The 18,716-nt window shown below is 39.7% G+C and overlaps 1 protein-coding gene across 1 annotated transcript; it reads right to left on the bottom strand.

Moving 5' to 3' along the window:
• Positions 1–2,327: 2,327 nt before the first annotated feature.
• Positions 2,328–17,541, bottom strand: marco (macrophage receptor with collagenous structure). Its single transcript, XM_056389865.1, has 14 exons — positions 17,391–17,541; positions 14,593–14,691; positions 14,243–14,409; positions 13,614–13,731; positions 12,960–13,013; positions 8,848–8,910; positions 8,576–8,611; positions 6,646–6,714; positions 6,280–6,324; positions 6,091–6,153; positions 4,493–4,528; positions 4,202–4,261; positions 3,803–3,967; positions 2,328–2,697 (listed from the first exon to the last, which is right to left on the bottom strand). The coding sequence occupies exons 1-14, from the start codon at positions 17,497–17,499 to the stop codon at positions 2,564–2,566; spliced, it is 1,218 nt and encodes a 405-aa protein (XP_056245840.1). The 5' UTR covers positions 17,500–17,541; the 3' UTR covers positions 2,328–2,563.
• Between the last annotated feature and the right edge of the window lie 1,175 nt (positions 17,542–18,716).

Raw genomic sequence — 18,716 nt, 5'->3', positions numbered from 1 at the left:
CAGTTATCACTATAACCATGGTCAATTACCTGGTTAATAGCTGTGGTTAATTTGACTCACATTAGTTTCTATACAGCATCAACCAGCAACGGTCTCCCAGACACATGCACAGCAAGCAACATGGGTTTATTATGTGTCAGTGTGGTAGTGACAGTGCTGCTCCGGAGATTAGATCAAAGTTAGCGGGTATATGTGAGTTTTTTAAAAGCGAGTTAGCCAACTAAAAACAGGGATTGACTCCTTTCTTAACCGCACTGTGCTGGACAGGTGACAGGTGTGTCTACAGTGTCTCTGAAAGATGTTACAGCACAGAAAAAAACAAAAAACATTTCCTGGTGTAGAGTGGGGATGCAGCAGGCAAACCCAGAACTGCTACTGGATCCTGATGACATAGATGTGTTGTACATGTTGTTTTCATGTTTAAATGCAATAATTCACAGGTTGGTCTTTTTACTTTTTGAACATTTTTGGCACATTTTAAAAACATCATGATGATACTGTAAATGTGACCATTTTGGTCACTATAATCGTGATACTAAATTTCTGTACCGTTTCATGTCTACAACCAAGGTCTGATATGAGGGCTGAGGTTGGTTGAGTTGTTCAGGATCAGGGGAAACTGTTGAGAGCAGTGAGACTGGACTGACACATTAAAGTTTTGTGCCATGAAACTAAAATATTTAGCTGAAAGACACTAACTGAGGGTCAGGTGATGATTCTCTGTGAGTTTGTAACTACAAGCAACACTGACACATGGTTATTTTATCCATTGTTAATATAAAAATATTGATCAGTGCAGCTTTAATACATGTGCAACATTAAACAGAACCAGATTCTATTTCAATCAGTGTCAGTGTTCATGTAGATACATCCGTCATCAGGTCCAGACTGACATTGAAGAACAATAGTATCACTGTTTTTACACAGTATCACTGTATCACAGTAACAATAGTAATAAAATAAAATAAAATAAAATAAAATAAAATAGTAATAAAATAGTGGTGGTGTGAGGAGCAGTGATGGCTGGCATTAGGGGAGTGACTCTGGGACGCCAGTGATCACTGTCTAGTGTCATGGTTTGTTCTCCATACATACCTGCCTTCAGTTGTTTTCCACTCATCACTCCCTTGCTCACCCCATCTGCCAGCCACACCCACCTCGTCAGTCACTTCATTCACCTGTTCACTCAGCTGCAGCTCTTCAGCAATCAAGCCTGGTTAAAAGCTCCACTCTCCTCCACACTCACTGCCAGATTGTTCTTTGTTCCCATGAAAGACTTTCCAGCGTTTACTCTTCATCTGATCTCCCGGTTCCGACCCTGCCTGCTCCCGACCTACCTGCCTCGTCTCTGCCCTGGTAATGACTTCAGCCCTTCTGTTTTTGACCACGATTCTGCCTTGCCTCTTCCTGGTCTTTGTCTGCCTGTTCTCGGGGCTGCTCTGAGTCCTCCACCTCCACTGCTGCAGCGTGTGAGTTCTCCTCATTTCCCCATTGATCATCGCTGGGACAGAGTCCTCATCTCGACCATCGTGAGTGTTCCTGGGTTACTCACCTGCTGGTTTTTTGGTCCTCTGCCTGGTTCCGACCTACCCTCTGCCAGGTACGGCTGCCTCATCCACAGCTTTATTCTGGGCCCTCGGATTTTCCCCAAGCCCCTCAAAGACTGCCATTCCCCTTTTGAATTGAACTGTGTTTATTTACCTGCATCTAATAACAATAAAAGTCATTACCAATCATCGGTCCTAGTCGGTGCTGCTTTTGGGTCCAAACCTCACCCATTACAGTCTAGCCTCCTGGAGGTGTCGTGGGACCAACTAGACGAAACACTGGTGAAAGGAGGTTCCCCCTGATGACCCCAGAGACATGTTAGTTATCACTGCTCATTAGTCTGTATAGCTAAATTAATAGTTATCATAGGACATGTTAAGCTTAGGGAGCTATTCACTGAGTCGGGTCCATTTTCTGTAGCACAAGTTTCTTGTGTTTACCTTAAATAAATAGTCTCAACCAGACATTTAGCTAAATCTATGTTAAATAAAGAAATACAAATGTGACAGGACATAAACACATTTAAGCCTAATGACTGTGATGCCACTGGATGTGAACTCACTATGTTCCCTGAGGCATGTTGGAACACTGTGCCAGCTGTGTCAGAACCATTCCTCAGCACGACTCAGGTTCTTCAATGACCTCATCTTCATCGCTGACCTCTGCAAAGTCATGTGTGGACACGTGATAGATGGAAGAAAGACGGACTGATGAGTACAGTGACAGGAAGTGACAGGGCAGAAGAGGAAGAGTAACCAACAGAGAACAGTACAGAGAGACTATTTCCAGGAAAGTTTATTAACATGATCTTTAGTTTACAGATGCTGTCATTTAAGCTAATGTGTTTAATAATAAAGTGAAACTTAGCGAATGCAATTTTCTATGCAGTTGTAAGAGATCCAGCTGTGAACATCATTAGCAGTATCATTGTTCTCGACACGTGATGTGTCTCCACTGCATGTTTATCAAAGCTGACTGAGAAAAGCAGCTGAGACGCCATTTGTCTTGTTTGTCTTCAGCTCACACACTGCACCCCGGCATCCTCGGTGTGTTTGCAGTTGTGTCGACCAATTCCAGAGTTTGGGCAGTTGAAGATGTCAGACTCTGATCCTGTGCATCGAAGGTCATCCAGCCAGATCTCACCAGAGCCTGCAGAAGGGTCAATGAACAGCTATAGATATAATAACACTGAACTGTATCTTATTTATTGTAGATAGTACTGTCAAGGTCACATGGTCATCGTTGTCCTATTGTTCTCTGTCTTATGTAACAAAGAGACAAAGACTGAAACAGAGGAAGTAGACACTGCTGCAGAGACAGTGAGGATGTCCTCCTGACTGGGCTCCTTCAAGCATGCTTGAAGATTATTGAGGTCCAAGTAGGCCCACAGACCTTCCTGTGTGTCAGCAGCTGATGTGTTTTGGCCTGTTAGTAGCTCTGAGCTCTGGACAGAGCCAGGCTAACTCCTTCCTCCTGTCCTCAGCTTGTATTTGAAGCTACAGTGAGTTGCTGTTCACTGTGATTATTTCTGTAATTTCATTGTAAGTGATGGAGACAAAATCCACAGCCTGTGTTTTGTGGAAAAATTACTGTTCTGGTTTAATTGAAGATAATTTGATGCTTTTGGAGTTTGTGTTCAACAAGTGAAGTTATAAGTTACAGTCATTAGTTTAGGAACATTAAAGTAAGTAATCATCATTTAGGTGATCCTTAAATATAAAGCAGGAAATGAGCATGATATGACCCCTTTAAAAACACAAACCCACAGTCAAATGTAATAATATCAGTTCATAGACAGTGTCCTTCAGCTTTGACCCATCATACTTACCAAAGCTGTGTGCACAGTTTTCTGGTGCAATAAGAGATTATTAGTAACATTTCAGGTGACTCATTGTTTCATGTTTCATGTTTCATGTCCTGGCCCTGTCACACTTCACTGAGTCCCCAGAAATCAGCTATCACTCTGGAAATGGTAAAACCCACAAGACTAAGATCCAAGTTGTAATGAACAAAAAGGATTGAATTATAAATTTTGTGCCATTAAAAACTCAGCAGCTTCCTCAGCTTCCTTGCACTGTTGGTCGTTTCATTCAACACCAAGAAAATAGCCAGTGAGGTGTAGTATTGTAAGGACCAGAGTCATAGTGAGGTGATGCTGGAGAAAACTAAATGTAAGAGTTGTTGGCAGTTGACAGTTTTGTTGAGGTTCATATGGTGCAGACAACATTACCAAATGGGGCACTGCACTTCTTACCTGGGGAGGCAGTGAAGGTGGAGGGAGCGGAATTGTAGCCCAGCATCCTACAGATCACCTTGGCATCCGTAGTGTCAAAGCTGTCGTCACACACAGTGCCCCAGAGGCCGCTGTGCATGACCTCCACTCGCCCTCGGGAAGGCCCCGGCACAAGACGCACATGCACTGTGACAACACAGAGATCCAGATAATGATGGAAGAGACACAATCACAGTCAGCACAAGTGGTTGAAGCATCTTCCGTTTGAACATATTGGTTTGCCTACTTTTAGACATTTTAACATGATTTCTGGTTAGGCCATCAAGCTGCTAACAGTAGCATTTAGCTTTAGTTAGTTGTAGCTTTTGAAAATCTCTCTTGTTGTCTCTGCTGCTCCAGGTCTTTACTCTGCAAACTTACTTGCTGTCGGGTTTCCTTCTTCTCCCTTTTGTCCTTTGGGACCTGGTGCTCCGTGTGAACCTGTGGAGGAAACCACGAGTGTCATACTGATGACATCACTGTCGTTTGAACTTTAAACTAGGTACAAAACAAGGTAAAAAGTGAGTTTATTCTAAACAACAGTAGAGATTCTGTATTTGTTATATTGCTGTTGAATACACACCTGCCATCAGGACTCTGGTTTCTCTGTGACTTCAAATGCTTTTTTATAAGAAAACTGATTCTAAATCAAGTTCTTTAATACACACTCACCATCACTTCCACTGGAACCAGTATCTCCTTTCTCACCTGATGACAAGACAACAGAATGAAATCTCATGAAACAAACAATCACTGGACCTCACTGACATTGGCTGACAAACCTCGTCTGTCCAGTAAAAAAATAGGAGTTGATTCAATCTACAGTTTGATTTAACTTTCACTGGACCAGAATCTTGTGTCAGAGAAATTGGCTGCAGTTAATAAGAGTGAATGGCGGTTTTTAATTGAGGTGAAGAAGACTGTATTTGTAAGATTCAAATTTAATTTGCAGTCGAATATTATTTTTATTATTTACATTTTGATGTTTGCTTGTGTTTCTACTTTTGGTGTTGCAATTATATTTGTCTACCTGTTACTGCTATAAATACACTGTGCGTTCGTAGCCTATAACTTGCCGACACTTAAGAACACTTTGCGGCAGTACAGAGCCTCCGTATCACAGTTGAGGCAATTAGAAGCCTCTGTAAAAGAAAACTGTGGCAGAGTGGAGCCGCACAATTCTTCTGACTGTGTTGTGGACTATATTGAGTCATGAATTAATCTGTGGACTTTTAGGGTGGCATTTTTCAGTATAATTGTTTTATGTTCAACTCTATTGTAAACGAGGGACATTGAATCAATAAACCTTTTTTTTGGTTTTCATCTACAAGAGGCGTCATGTGAGTGTGAATAGGATAAAAAACATGTTGACTTAAGGTTTTTGCTCTGCTAGAAGTGTCACCACCAAGTGTCCCTCTGAAGCACCTTTTAGGCTTCATTCAGGGCTCAGTCCAGGACTTACAGCTGAACCAGTCTCTGGATCAGCTGTTAGATCAGCATCTGGATTCAACTACATATGAACCAGTGACTAAACTGTTACTGTACTATGCTTCAAACTAAGACACAGCTGCCAAGCGTCATAACTGATGTTGCACAATGAAAACCAGCCTGAAACATTGATGCACTTCAAACTCAGCTGTGTTTGTATTAACCTGCTGATTTTGTTCTCATCTTCCTCTGAATAAACTGATTCATTTTCCCTGTGACAGCCTGGAACATTTTCCTGGTTCAATTTGCTTCACAATTAAAGCTGACAGTTAGTATTTTAGCCAATTTGGCTGATTGGATCATTAAAAAAAACATTAATTAAAGTGCAATAATGTAAACATGTTTGTGGATTCATTTGCTGGAGGAAGTGCTAGCTTTGCCATGCTGATTTGTTAGTTTCTCAGGCTGGGGGTACAGGTCCCAGACAGGACCTGGTCTGCTTCAGTGTTACATTTTCTTTTTCTTTTGCCTCTTGAATCTTGAAAACAGACTGTGAGACTGAGAATTAAAGCTACATGAGCTAATATTTTGTTTCACTCATGTATTATGTAGGATTATGCAGGATTATCACCTTCTGGTGGATACTGACTATAAAATAAATCATCACTGGACATTTAAAAAATGTGCATATAAAACAAATCAAGGCTGAGTTCTAACATTATTCATGTAATTTATTATGACATGAGTTGATATACTGTATGATACTGAATAAAGAGGAAACACTGGTCCGTTATATTGGGATACACGCATCAATCCAGCCAAACAGATGTTACACAGCTGACCTGCAGGTCCCGCTGCACCAACATCTCCCTGGTCTCCTTTGTCTCCTTTGATTCCAGGAACTCCTGTTCACAACAAATCAACAAAATGATGTGAGGTATCTCATACACAAGCCTGAGCTTGTGCTATAGCTACAGATCAACACACACAGGTTACACACCCGATACACGGCATATCACACTTTCAGGTACCTGCATGGCCAGAGTTCCCTGTGTCACCTTTGTCTCCTCGAGGGCCTGCAATCAAAGAACAGGGGACAACAGTCAGAAATAAAACATTAAGGCCTGAGTGGTTTTCTGACACAGCTGATTGCAAGGGCTACCTCTTTACACAGAAGAAATTTAGATTAGAAGAGTCGTCTGTTCACTGGAAAGGAAATATGTGAGAAATGAAAACTGTTTCTCAGGATGTTCTTGTCTCTCTATTCTGAGGTCTGGGTGGATAAAACCTTCACAGTGGTGCTAAGAACTGTTCAACCCATGATCAAACTAACATTGTCATCATGAATTCTTTAGGCCACGAAATTGTGTATTAAAAACCTGATATCCAGACATTACCTGGGGCCCCAGGGTCTCCTTTCTCTCCCTTTGCATTTGGTCCTTGATTTCCTGGGATTCCAGGCGGACCTGCAGTCACACACCCCACACACACACACACACACACACACACACACACACACACACACACACACACACACACACAAAATCAGTGTTTATGCTGCACATTTGTATTTTATAAATGCAAGCTGTGGAAAAGGCATCATTTTTCACAGTACGCAGCAGCGTGTCAACCATATTACTGATGATGACCAAGCATTAAATGAGGAACAGGAACTGAACTCTTTCATAACTCAAATCTGCTGATACATTTTTCCATCCAGGATCTGAGTTCAGTCATTTTATGTTCAGTCATTGAACCTGCACATATGAAAAAAGGGAAGGTTGAGGTTTTGTTACATGTGAGTCATGAACTACACACACAGTCTGAGTTGCACGCTGCTCTCTAGCATTACCCTCCTAATAATAATACTTCATCTTATCTTATCCTTCAGTATATTCTACTTGAAAACAATGGTCAGTGTATACAGCAGCTGGCTACATCAGGTTGCGGCTCCATGGAGCGGATCAGTGTTTTCATGTTTTTGTTGGAGCAGCACGTGACACTGAAGTGTGAGATTCACTTGTGAATGTAAAGAAATGCGAGCATTTATTGGCAATTAATTTAAAATTAATTTGTAATGATGCATTTAAAGCAAAACACAGCAAAACTAGTGAGGGAAGGGATCAGGAAAATGAGATAGAAGGAGGAAGCTGATGGTTGTTACACCTCGTTTCAGTCCCATAGCTGAACCCACAGACATATTTTTCTGTTTCTGTTGTCAGAAATCACAATAAGTAGGAAATGTACTCATAGATACTGTGTTGATCAGCAGCCATATCCACACTGCTGCTGATAAAATCACTTTTATTATGACAACACTGTCAGATAAAAGGAACAGAAACACAGATTAATGACAGCAGCTAAACTGATTGGCAATATTTAAAAAGAGTGACAACAGAGGAAAATCAAAAGCAAACAAAAGGTTGCTGTAAAAGTTCCTGCAAATATTCTCGTACATACAATACAAAACATGTCAGAAAAATATGTCTAAACTATATTATAATACAGCTGCTGAAGAATATGTGTAAGCTTCTTTTCCACTTTTCCAGTGGACGTTAAAACGGCGGCAGAGCTGGAAGATGCCACAGCCGGATGCTGTGTACAAATTAGCATAATGCTAAGTCTGCACAGGAAACATTTTTCTCATCCATGTCATACACATCTGACAAACAGATACACTGCTACTTTAATCAATCCAGCTGTGTAGACAGGATATGTTACAGCTGGCTTTTTACACTCTTTACTCTCTCTCTTTTAAACTCCACGTCTATATTCCTGCATTTTAAACACATATCTACAGTATTAGCACCAGAGCTAGTGTGCTAACGTGCTGCTCACATTACATACAGTGTAAAAGTCTATAGCCATGCTAGCACACAGTAGTGATTTGAACTTAATGCTCACAACAGAATGCCAGCATGCTCACAATAGCGCATATGTTTTGCAGGTATCATGTCAGGTATTAGTTAGGTGTTAGCATGCTAACATTTGCTGAATAGTACAAAACACAAAGCTGCTGTGATGGGACAGTCAGTGCTGGATTAAACAGAAATTCTGACCCAATGATGTGCTGGAGGAAAGACTTTTACAAATGTATCTAATAGATGTTGAATTATGAATTATGTAGAGAAGGAGTCAGAGATTCACTATTCAGCCTCAGTGCAAGATTTCATGGCATCCCTCCAATAGTTGTTGAGATCAGTGTAGTTTCCCATCATACTGACAGTGGCCTGCTCTTAGCATGCTGTTAGAATGGCTAATAATCAGCTACTTGGTTTCAGCCACAGGTTTCTGGTCTCATGACAATTTAACAAAAGTTGATCTTACCATAGGGTCCAGGCGGTCCAGGGGGTCCTGGGGGACCTGAGACAGGGAAAGAGTTTTGAGTTTGAGAGAGAGAGAGTCCAGCTTTGTCTGGACGTCACAGTTTGTTTTTTATTCTCTTTGTCAGCTCTGATTAGCAAAAGTCCCCAACAGCATTTCAGCATTTCTTTTATGTTGCAAATGGATTTTGTCATTTAACATCCAAGCAACAGTATTTTAAAAAATCATATAATAACAAGTACATGACACAAATAATGCTAATGAAACCCACAAACCTGGCTCTCCACGTTGTCCACTGAGTCCCATGTCACCTTTTGGTCCTTGAACACCACTGTCACCTGGAAAGAATTCAGGTAGGCCTATGTAAAGTCAGCCTCACTTAGATTTTGGAAGTTGCTTGGATCACATATAGGAGACATGTGACTAATTAATATATTTCAATCTTAATCACCTTGAAAGTCCAGCTGAACAAACTAAGCAAAAGTGTAATATTCTGATTTAAAACTCATTACATCCCATTACATTGAAGCCTGAAGTGACAGGTTTATCCTGAGTTTATCCATCATCATACCACTTTCAACGTCATCACCATGTCACGTTACAACCCACAAGGACTCAGTCATTGGTCTGACCACACCCATCTTCAAACTCAGCTTAATTTTGATCCCAACTACACCTGTAACGTTTGGAGACTGTACTGTATATCATGGTGACATCTTTCCACAGACAGACACACAGACAGACACAGTGACAGACACACAGATGCACAGAGACAGACAGACACACCCAGAGACAGACAGACAGACACACAGACAGACACACAGACAGACACACAGACAGACACACAGACACCTGCCAAAGAATTCAATACCTCTGTGGTAGTTCCTGCTACAGGATGTCTCCAGAACCACACCTCATTACAACAGCACTGCTTTAACTCATCTTCATTTAAAGGGCACTTTATCATGTTTTCTGACTTGTGGGGCATAAAACAATCATTTAATAATATAACATACGATGTAGGTGGATCAAAAACAGTTATGCTTTAATGTTTAACAAGGTAGTAATTATAATGTAAATTCTTTTTAGATACATGGTAAGAACAACATATGTGGGCTATAATTTTATCTATTTATTTATATCTTTGTTTGTTTGTTTATTTGATAGGGACAGTGTACGCTAATGAACTGTCTACAAGATGTAGACATGCAGGATTGTAGCATGAATGCCAATTTACATGCATAGTCCTTGAGCAGGTAACATACAACAGTAACAATATACAACTATTCAACACACAGGTAGACTATAAGACTATACGCAACATAATTAGTTAAAAGTCATAATAATAATATAATAATAACATTTGAATAAGGACAATAAATAGTAATAATATCAAGTATTGATTGTTCTCCACTTTTTAAACAAATAAACAAACTTCAGTGTTTTATTAAATTATCATGAGATAATTTATTTGCCCTGTATAATGCTCAGTATTTACTGATTGCTCCCATAGTCTGTTTTATTACTTACATTTTGTGCCACTATCAATCAGTAACTATTTAATCAGTACCTGATTCATCCAACAACATTACACTGTAAACCATGGCCAGTGTAAAGTGTTCATGCATGTATTCATTACATTATATTCTCTGCCTTCCTTTTTCCATGTCACCAGCTCTTCTGTCATTTCAGACCCTGCCACGTCCTCCTGAACTGCAGTAACCCCAGCTCTCCCCTTTAAACCACCTGACTCTTCCTCACCCACCTGTTCCAGATCCCCTGATCAGCTCCCAGTTTATTACCAGCCCATTTCCACTTAGTCCCCACCATTCCCCACTAGTCTATGGTAATTTTTACACTCACATTTTACAGCTCTCCAGTCTTTCTTGTCCTTTCCCCCCTGCCTGGTTTTGACCGCCTGTCTCTTCATGAAAACCTGTCTGTTTTTGACCACCTGTCTCTTTTGCCTTTCATCTGGTCTCTCTGCTGCCTGCTACGACCACTGCCCACACGCTGACCTCGGCTACCTTTGTTTGTATCTGCCTGTCGAGCCTTAATAAAAGTGAATCGTAATATATATATATACAATATATATATTGAATTTCTATATATGATATATATGTAAAATAAAAGTACATATGTTAAAATTACATATGAAACCTCTTAGAAGTTGGAACAATTTTATATATTGACATATATTTCTTGCCCCCACAAATATGTATGTTTATATATGTATGCCTTCATGTATTATACAAATATCGTAAGCCTGCCAGTATATGTTGATATTATATACAGTAGGGTCCAAAACTCTGATACCATTTTCCCAGAATGTGAAGACATGTTTAAAATGAATAAGAAAAATGGCACCACTTTACCGTCAGACTACCCTTATGAAGGATTTACAAATGAGTTATAAGTAGTTTATTAATTAGCTTGTTAACACTTTATAAATCACTTATAAGCTGCTATAACATATTGGATTAAAACAACATTGACCTGTTGCTTGCCAAATAGTTAGCCCTCATGTATCTTTACTGTTAAGCCTCATATCTTATTATATCTCGTTGTTGAGCTTTCTTTGTTTTCTCCATCATCCAGTGTTTGTATCTGCTGCTTCTTCAAATATTTGTATAAATTATAATTTATATATATTATAATTCATGCTATCAGATTGTTCTGTGCAGTGGATATTAAAATGGAGATGCTTTTTGCTGGTTGGCATCGTCTTTAGTATTTTAGCATTGCAGGTAGTTACAAACATTTATAACTGATAAAAGGGAGTCTTATTGTAAAGTGTAAAACACATCATTTATTAATAAGTAGGTATAAAGCTCCTTTCATCAGTTACGAATGGTAGTTACTCATTAGTAAGATTAATGAGTAGTAAGCATTAACTTGATCTTGCCAAATAATGAGTCTGCATCAATGTATGAAAACTGTGTTATAACTTCTTTATAATTGTTTATTTGCGATTTGTTGTGTGTTAACAACCGAATTAATAACTTAATTATAAACCATTTATAAATCCTTTGTAAAGGTAGTCTCATTGTAAAGTGGTACCAGAAAAACATATAGAGGGTAAACATATAGAATTTTTAAATGTATGTTGCTTTAATAAACTTGCATATATGAATTAAATAAACATCATTAACATATATAGTCGCAACATCTTATACTATATAAAAATGAATCATATAGACATTTTTAATACATGTACAAATTTAACTATGTCATTAAACAGAGTGCAGCCCGCTGCTGCATGTGAGTGTAATTGAATCTGAGTTCAGATGGAGAGGTTGGCAAAATGAATGGGTTTGCTAAGCTCCTACGCTAATTATCATCATTATAAGAGTAGTGTAGAAAACATTCAGGTATCAGCTTCTCATATTTAGCCAGGGCTGACCAGTCAATTGGTTTCGTCCCTTAGTGAAAGTCAAACCAGTTTATACACTAGAAGGATGTATTGAATCTTTATTCACCTGCTTTTGTTTTTTCTGTTAGCTGGACACATTTTAATAGGCTGAATATAAAATACTGGAATCAGCCCATTAAAAATAAAGGAGAACGGGCGTGAATATAACATGGGTTAGTTGTAACTTTCTCCTATCAGGAACAAGATAGTAATTTGCACATTTTGATCAGTTTTATTATTATATTAAAATGTCTCATTACTACTATGACTGACACACACACACACACACACACACACGACCACACACACACACACACACACACACGACCACACACACAAAAACACACACACACACACACACACACACACACACACACACACACACACACACACACTCAAACATACACTCAAGTGTCCTCAGTGTCTGTGGGCAGAAAATGTGTATCAAACCAAAACACAACCTGTCAACAACACGCCAACAAACACAAGCAGAGGTTGCTGGTCATAATCACATTTTTTTGGGGAGTAGGGGGTGGGGGGATGATTGACCTGATGGAAAACATTTGCCTTGGCATGAGAGTAATTTATAGACTGGAGTAAAATTCCAGCCATGATAGAGATTTCATACATCAAATGTCAGTGCATCAACTAAGTTGCAAGGGTACATGAAATAATGGCTGCAGCCCATCCATCAGTCTGAAAAGACATGACAGGTCATCAACGTTGGGATCATCGCCAGAGAAGCAGCTGAAAGTTAATGCCTGCACAGACGCACCTTCACAGGATCAGGTAAGTTTTTATACTGAAACTTTTAGTCTGCTGTTGATGCTGTTGCTGAGATCACTTTGGAGAGAAATGTTGCTGCATCTGTTCCTCTACTTATTCAGGTTATTGCTTTAATTCATCTATGTTGTCAGAGTTACGCATTGATAACTACACCCAGAATTGTTTAGTAATTCCTTCAGATTGACTGACCTTTGATGCCCCTCTCTCCTGGTAGCCCCATATGTCCATCTGTGCCTGGACGTCCTTGGGGTCCATAGGAAACACAGAAGAATTACTGAGGTCAAACACGCATACACACACCCCACACACACACACACACACACACACACACACACACACACACACACACAAGCACACACACACACAAACACACACACACACACATACAAACACACACACACACACACACACACCACACACACACACACACACACACACACACACACACAAACACACACACACACACACACACACACCACACACACACACACACACACACACACACACACATACAAACACACACACACACACACACACACACACGACCACACACACACACACACACATACAAACACACACACACACACACACACACACACGACCACACACACACACATACAAACACACACACACACACACACATAAACACACACACACACATACAAACACACACACACACACACACATACAAACACACACACACACACGACCACACACACACACACACACACACACACAAACACACACACACACACACACACACACGACCACACACACACACATACAAACACACACACACACACACACACACACACACACACACACACACACACAGCACTGTACCTGGTGCGAGGCTGATGGTTGTCAGTTTGCCCTGCAGGACGTGGTTGCTGGTGTTGAGCAGACTCAAGTCGGCCCTCAGCCTGTCCAGCTGGCCGTCCTCTCCACACAGACTGTTGACCTGTTGTCAAGGCAACAACAGACACGTGACTGTGACGTCAAGAAGTATTTGTTCTGTTTTTACTGAGATTTGATTTGTTAATTTACAAATATCTTGTGTAATTAGTGGTTTCTGATCTTGGAGAGAAAGCAGTGACAATAACAGAGAACTTCTGTGGAACTTCTCAACTTCAAACAACCCTTGTGTTTTCTGAGACAAAAGAAAAGGGTTGAAAAGCATTTTAATCTCCATCCAAATAAAGTAATATAAAATATGTGTCTTTGCTTTCTTGATGAGTGAGATGAGAAGATTGAGTTTTAGGTTTCTGGACACAGATAGCCAAGCTTAGCATGAAGACTGGATGCAGGGTGAAAAAGCTAGCTGTCTAAAGCTGTGCTAGCTGTACATATATAGCCTATGCATATAATTAAAGACTAAAAAGACGCTGAATGTGAACTGAACGAAACCAAAATGAAACTGAAGCTGTTTCCTGTTTGTTCAGTAAAATGTTAGAGTCAAAGAGCAGAAAGACCTGACTCTGCAGGGCCGTCAGGTATCCTCTCAGGGTCCTGGTTTCTCGACTGTTGTTGTGGATCAGAGTTTGGAGGTTGTCTTCACCATGTTCTCCACCCAGAGGAATGTGATTGGATGTCAGCCTCTCCGTACTGGGGTTAGACAGTGAAGCATCCAACCTGAAGACTGGGACAACAGGCATGTTTCCTCAGTGACTGCATTTAAATCCACATGTACAGTATAACTACATCAATATGATGTGAAAGAAGTCCACTACAATCTGGTATAAAAATATTCTTCATTCTCTTCAATATACAGTATCACTTTTAAAAATAAATGTCATAATAAATGTTATACAAGCAGTTGTACCTTTGTAAAGGAGAAAGATATTGAGGACAGTCTGAAATACGAGGTAAACAACAACCAAATTAAAGCACCACTGTCTTCTGGGCTTCGCTGGCTTCATATCTGAAATACAAACAGGAAAAGGTTTTTAAGATCAATGTCCTGCAGCAAACCTACATCCTAGTAAAGTGATTCCAGGAGACAGAGAGTAGCTCAGCTGATACAAATGGCTTTATGAATTTGCAAAAGTCTGAGAATGAAAGATTTGGACAACCAGTGGAGATGTCAGCTGTCAGTCAGAGTGGAAGCTGGGGGGACGTAGAGAGAGATTTTTTTTGTTGCCTGAAAAGTCAACAAAATGACACCAGACCAAACTGACTATAACTGAATGAAGTTCTGTCCCCTCTGAAGGATTCACAGGTGACAGCTGACATCGATGTGGTCAGTGAAGATTTATATTTTTCATTTTATCTTGGAATGAGTTTCATCTTCAAATATTAATTACAGAAGTCTAAATTGTAAGCACACAACTGGGAAATTCATCTACCACAGCAGAAAAATAAACATCTATAGAATAAACATCTATGGAAATATACATCAAAAATACACCAAATATACACTAATAAATACAATATACACAATACACACGATATGTACATGAAAAAGTGCAAGTTTGCACATGGTCAGGAAGAGCAGGAGTTGTGGAGTCTGACAGCTGCTGGAATGAAGGACCTGAGGAACCTCTCCTTAATCTAATTGGTGAAAAGGCATCTTATGAATGTTGTTAGGGTTCTTCATCTATAGACCTACTGATTCATTCATATACAGTATTTTTCAGTTGACATGGCTGCAATCAGCAGTAAACATGTTAAAGCTGTAGTGATGTGTCAGGTGTAAATGTGAATTAGGTAGGTGGGCATTCCACGCTCACAGCTAAATTATTTATTAGGGGTTGTTGCTCTTTTATTGTTGTTGTTGTTGTTGTTGTTGTTGTTATTTTGCACCTGTCCCTACTTATTTCTTTATTTGTTTTACTTTTGTTTGTTGTAGTGCATTTCTACAGTGTACATGTGTATGGTAGTTCTCTGTATTGTATTGTGTGATGAGTTTGTATTAACTCACCTATGCAGAATCTTGTTTTCCATGCTCTGACTGGTTTCTGTTTTTTTTTTTTTTAATGGAGCTGTAGTCACTTTGATTTGTGACACTTCCAGCAAGACCTTCTCCTAACAGTAGAGATGGATCATTGCTGCCACCTGCTGGCCATGGCTGTCATTACATCCACTCTCTGGTTAAATAGTGGCAGCTTTTTGAGAAGCGGTGGAGACATAACTATTTGAGACTTGCACGTCTGACCAGACTTTGCTGCCTTTAATAACTGACCTGAGAAACAACATACATGACCTTCCTCCTACAACCTCTTCTATCATCTACAGCAAATCATGGTGTGAAGCACTTCCTGAATTACATGTGCTCAGTTGTAGTCCCACCGTGTTCTTCTCCACATGAGCTCGATTGAGTGGCTCTTTGTTTTGCGTTATTCAACATTCAAAATAACTGTGGTGCTGTCTTCTCATTGTCAGTTCCTGACAGAGACAGATTTGTGTCAACAGCAGCACAGGTGTGACTAAGAATTATATCCTTCACAGCTTTGTTCTATATAATAAACTCACTGTACCTGCCTACCTGCCCAGCTCCAAACAGCTAACAAAGATTACCTGGTAACATTTAGCAGCCAAAGAACCAGATTTTCAAAGCCAGAGCTAAAATGTGAACACAGCTCCCAGTGAACATCGATTCAGCTGTGTCAGCTGGATATGTTAGCTGACATATGAGTCATAACATGAATTTGGTGTCAGTGTGGGTTTATTGCTTCCTTTGGGCACAAGTGCCCAAAAGTCAGTTAATACAGTTTTAATCTTTTTAGTTCCACCTGTTTTTAAAAAAGTCAAACTTTCTCTGTGAGGGATCATGTTACAGTAAATCCAGCTGAAATCACAGCTCAGTCTCTGTCTTTCAAAAATCAGGATGTAAGCAGCAGCAGCTTAGAAGTGACTGCTGGTTAACATCTTAATACACCACATTTCATTCATTGTTTCAAACTTGTTCCATTGTCACAACAACAGAAACAGAAAAACATGAATGCAGTGTATATTAAAATAATGTATATGTGGGCACAGAGAATGGGAAGAACTGATAAAGTTGTTTACAGTGGATCAACAACAGTTTTCAACTACATCCTCAAGTTCACACATCAACATACACGGTCATGTGTTCAATAGTCAATGAAATGACACTGAAAAAATTGGAGATTTCATACTTTGACAGAAGATTATCTATAAAAAAAAATTTGCTGTTCAACACTGTCAAAATGCCAAACAGCAAAAAGAGAAACTCTGATTAGCCAGAGTCCTGCCAACATTAAGCAACTGCCCAATCACAGCTCCAGCTGTTGTTCTGTGGGCTGGACTCAAATTGAAAATTAGGTGGATTCAACAAGAGCAAAAAGATGGAAACAGAATAGAAAGTGTGAATGTTAAAGAGGAAATGAATGACGTGTTAATTGGATATGAAGACAATAAAATCTAGAAGCCTTCTCAGAATTAATTTGTCAAATCCATTTGAATCTTAAATGATTTATTGACAGGATAATAATACAATTATTATCATTATTACTATGATTAATTGGTCAATTAAATGTCTAATTGTTACCTTGTGGTAACTCGATTTTCTCTAAAGTAAAAAGTAAATCTCTGTGATGTGTCATATTTTCCCTCTCAGGTCTGAGTAGAAACTTGATTTCTTCCTGCCTCAGTACTCACCCTCCGGCTGGAAGCTGTGGAGCTCACTTCTGCTGAGTGACAGGTCAAACAGTGGGTTACTGTGGGTGTAAGAGACTCGATCTGCCATCTTGTCCACTGATGTCTCCATGCAGTCTAGAGTGCAGAGTTACCCCCGCTTCCCATTTCAGGAGCCCTTATAACACCCAGCACACAGGAAATGACAGATCCCCCAGATTGCAACAGATCGTCCATGCAAAACAACTGACATGGGTTGCAGTAGAGGAAGGAACTGTAACTGATTTGTTGCTAACGTGGACAAAATTCTGAAGCAAAACACCCAAGCAGTAGCTACAGTCTGTTAGTAGAATGAAGAAAGGAAGAAGAAGAGTGAGTGTAGAAGTTTAAATTTCAACATGCGTTTCCCAAAGCAGCACCAGTGCAGTGCAGGTGTAGTGGTGCTGCAGAGGAGGCCATATAAACATGTTAACTTGTCTGCAGGCCATGGGGTACATTAAGAATACAAGCATCACATGTGATACATGTAAAGGACGCAGACAAATGTTTTGTGGTTTAAATTTTTCAATATGAAAATTAAGATTTTCACTGTGTCGTTAGAATCTGGACGAATGATTTGATTGACTTGTTTGATCTTGCAGAACAATTCTGCAAATGTTCAATCGCTGTTTGTGTGTGATGATAACTGTATAGACTTGAAGATGAACAACAATTAAACTCTGGATGAAGTTTTATTTTTGGTTCCTGAGCAGGAAACATTCACTGAGCTATAATCATGTGTCTAAGGCAGTGGTTCCCAACCTGTGGACGGCAAAGGTATTGCAGGTGGGCTGTAAATCATTTGCAAAACAGTACAATTTTGGTAAAAAGATTTACTTATATAAAAATGCTTTAATGTTTAAAAACTCTAATTTTTTTCTCTCATACTAAGGCCTATTACTGTGATAATGTTGGGGAAAAAAGTCCATTTCTTGGCCAGTGTTTAAGTCTAGACCTCTACACCAACACTTAACTTTCAACAAAGCTGCAGTTTTACTCAAGTAAAAAAAAACGGCACTGGAGATGGTGTCCAGCCCTGCGTGGAATGTCCCCAAATCAAGCATGCCAGGTCATAGTAGTGGTGCCAGGTGTCCAGAAATCCCCAAAGTATCCCCAACCTGGGCCTTACAACATTGTTTCCAGGTCCCATAGATAGATAGATAGATAGATAGATAGATAGATAGATAGATGTGTCCATGATGTGTGACGTGACGGCCACTGGTCTATAGTCATTTATCTCAGCCGGTTGTCATACTTTAGGAACAAGACATGATGTTTTCCACAGGACCACGATGGTCCGTGTTTGTAGAT

This window comes from Seriola aureovittata, chromosome 11 (assembly GCF_021018895.1).
Source record: "Seriola aureovittata isolate HTS-2021-v1 ecotype China chromosome 11, ASM2101889v1, whole genome shotgun sequence".
Lineage (NCBI taxonomy): Eukaryota > Metazoa > Chordata > Actinopteri > Carangiformes > Carangidae > Seriola > Seriola aureovittata.
This window is presented reverse-complemented; position numbering and strand designations above follow the sequence as displayed.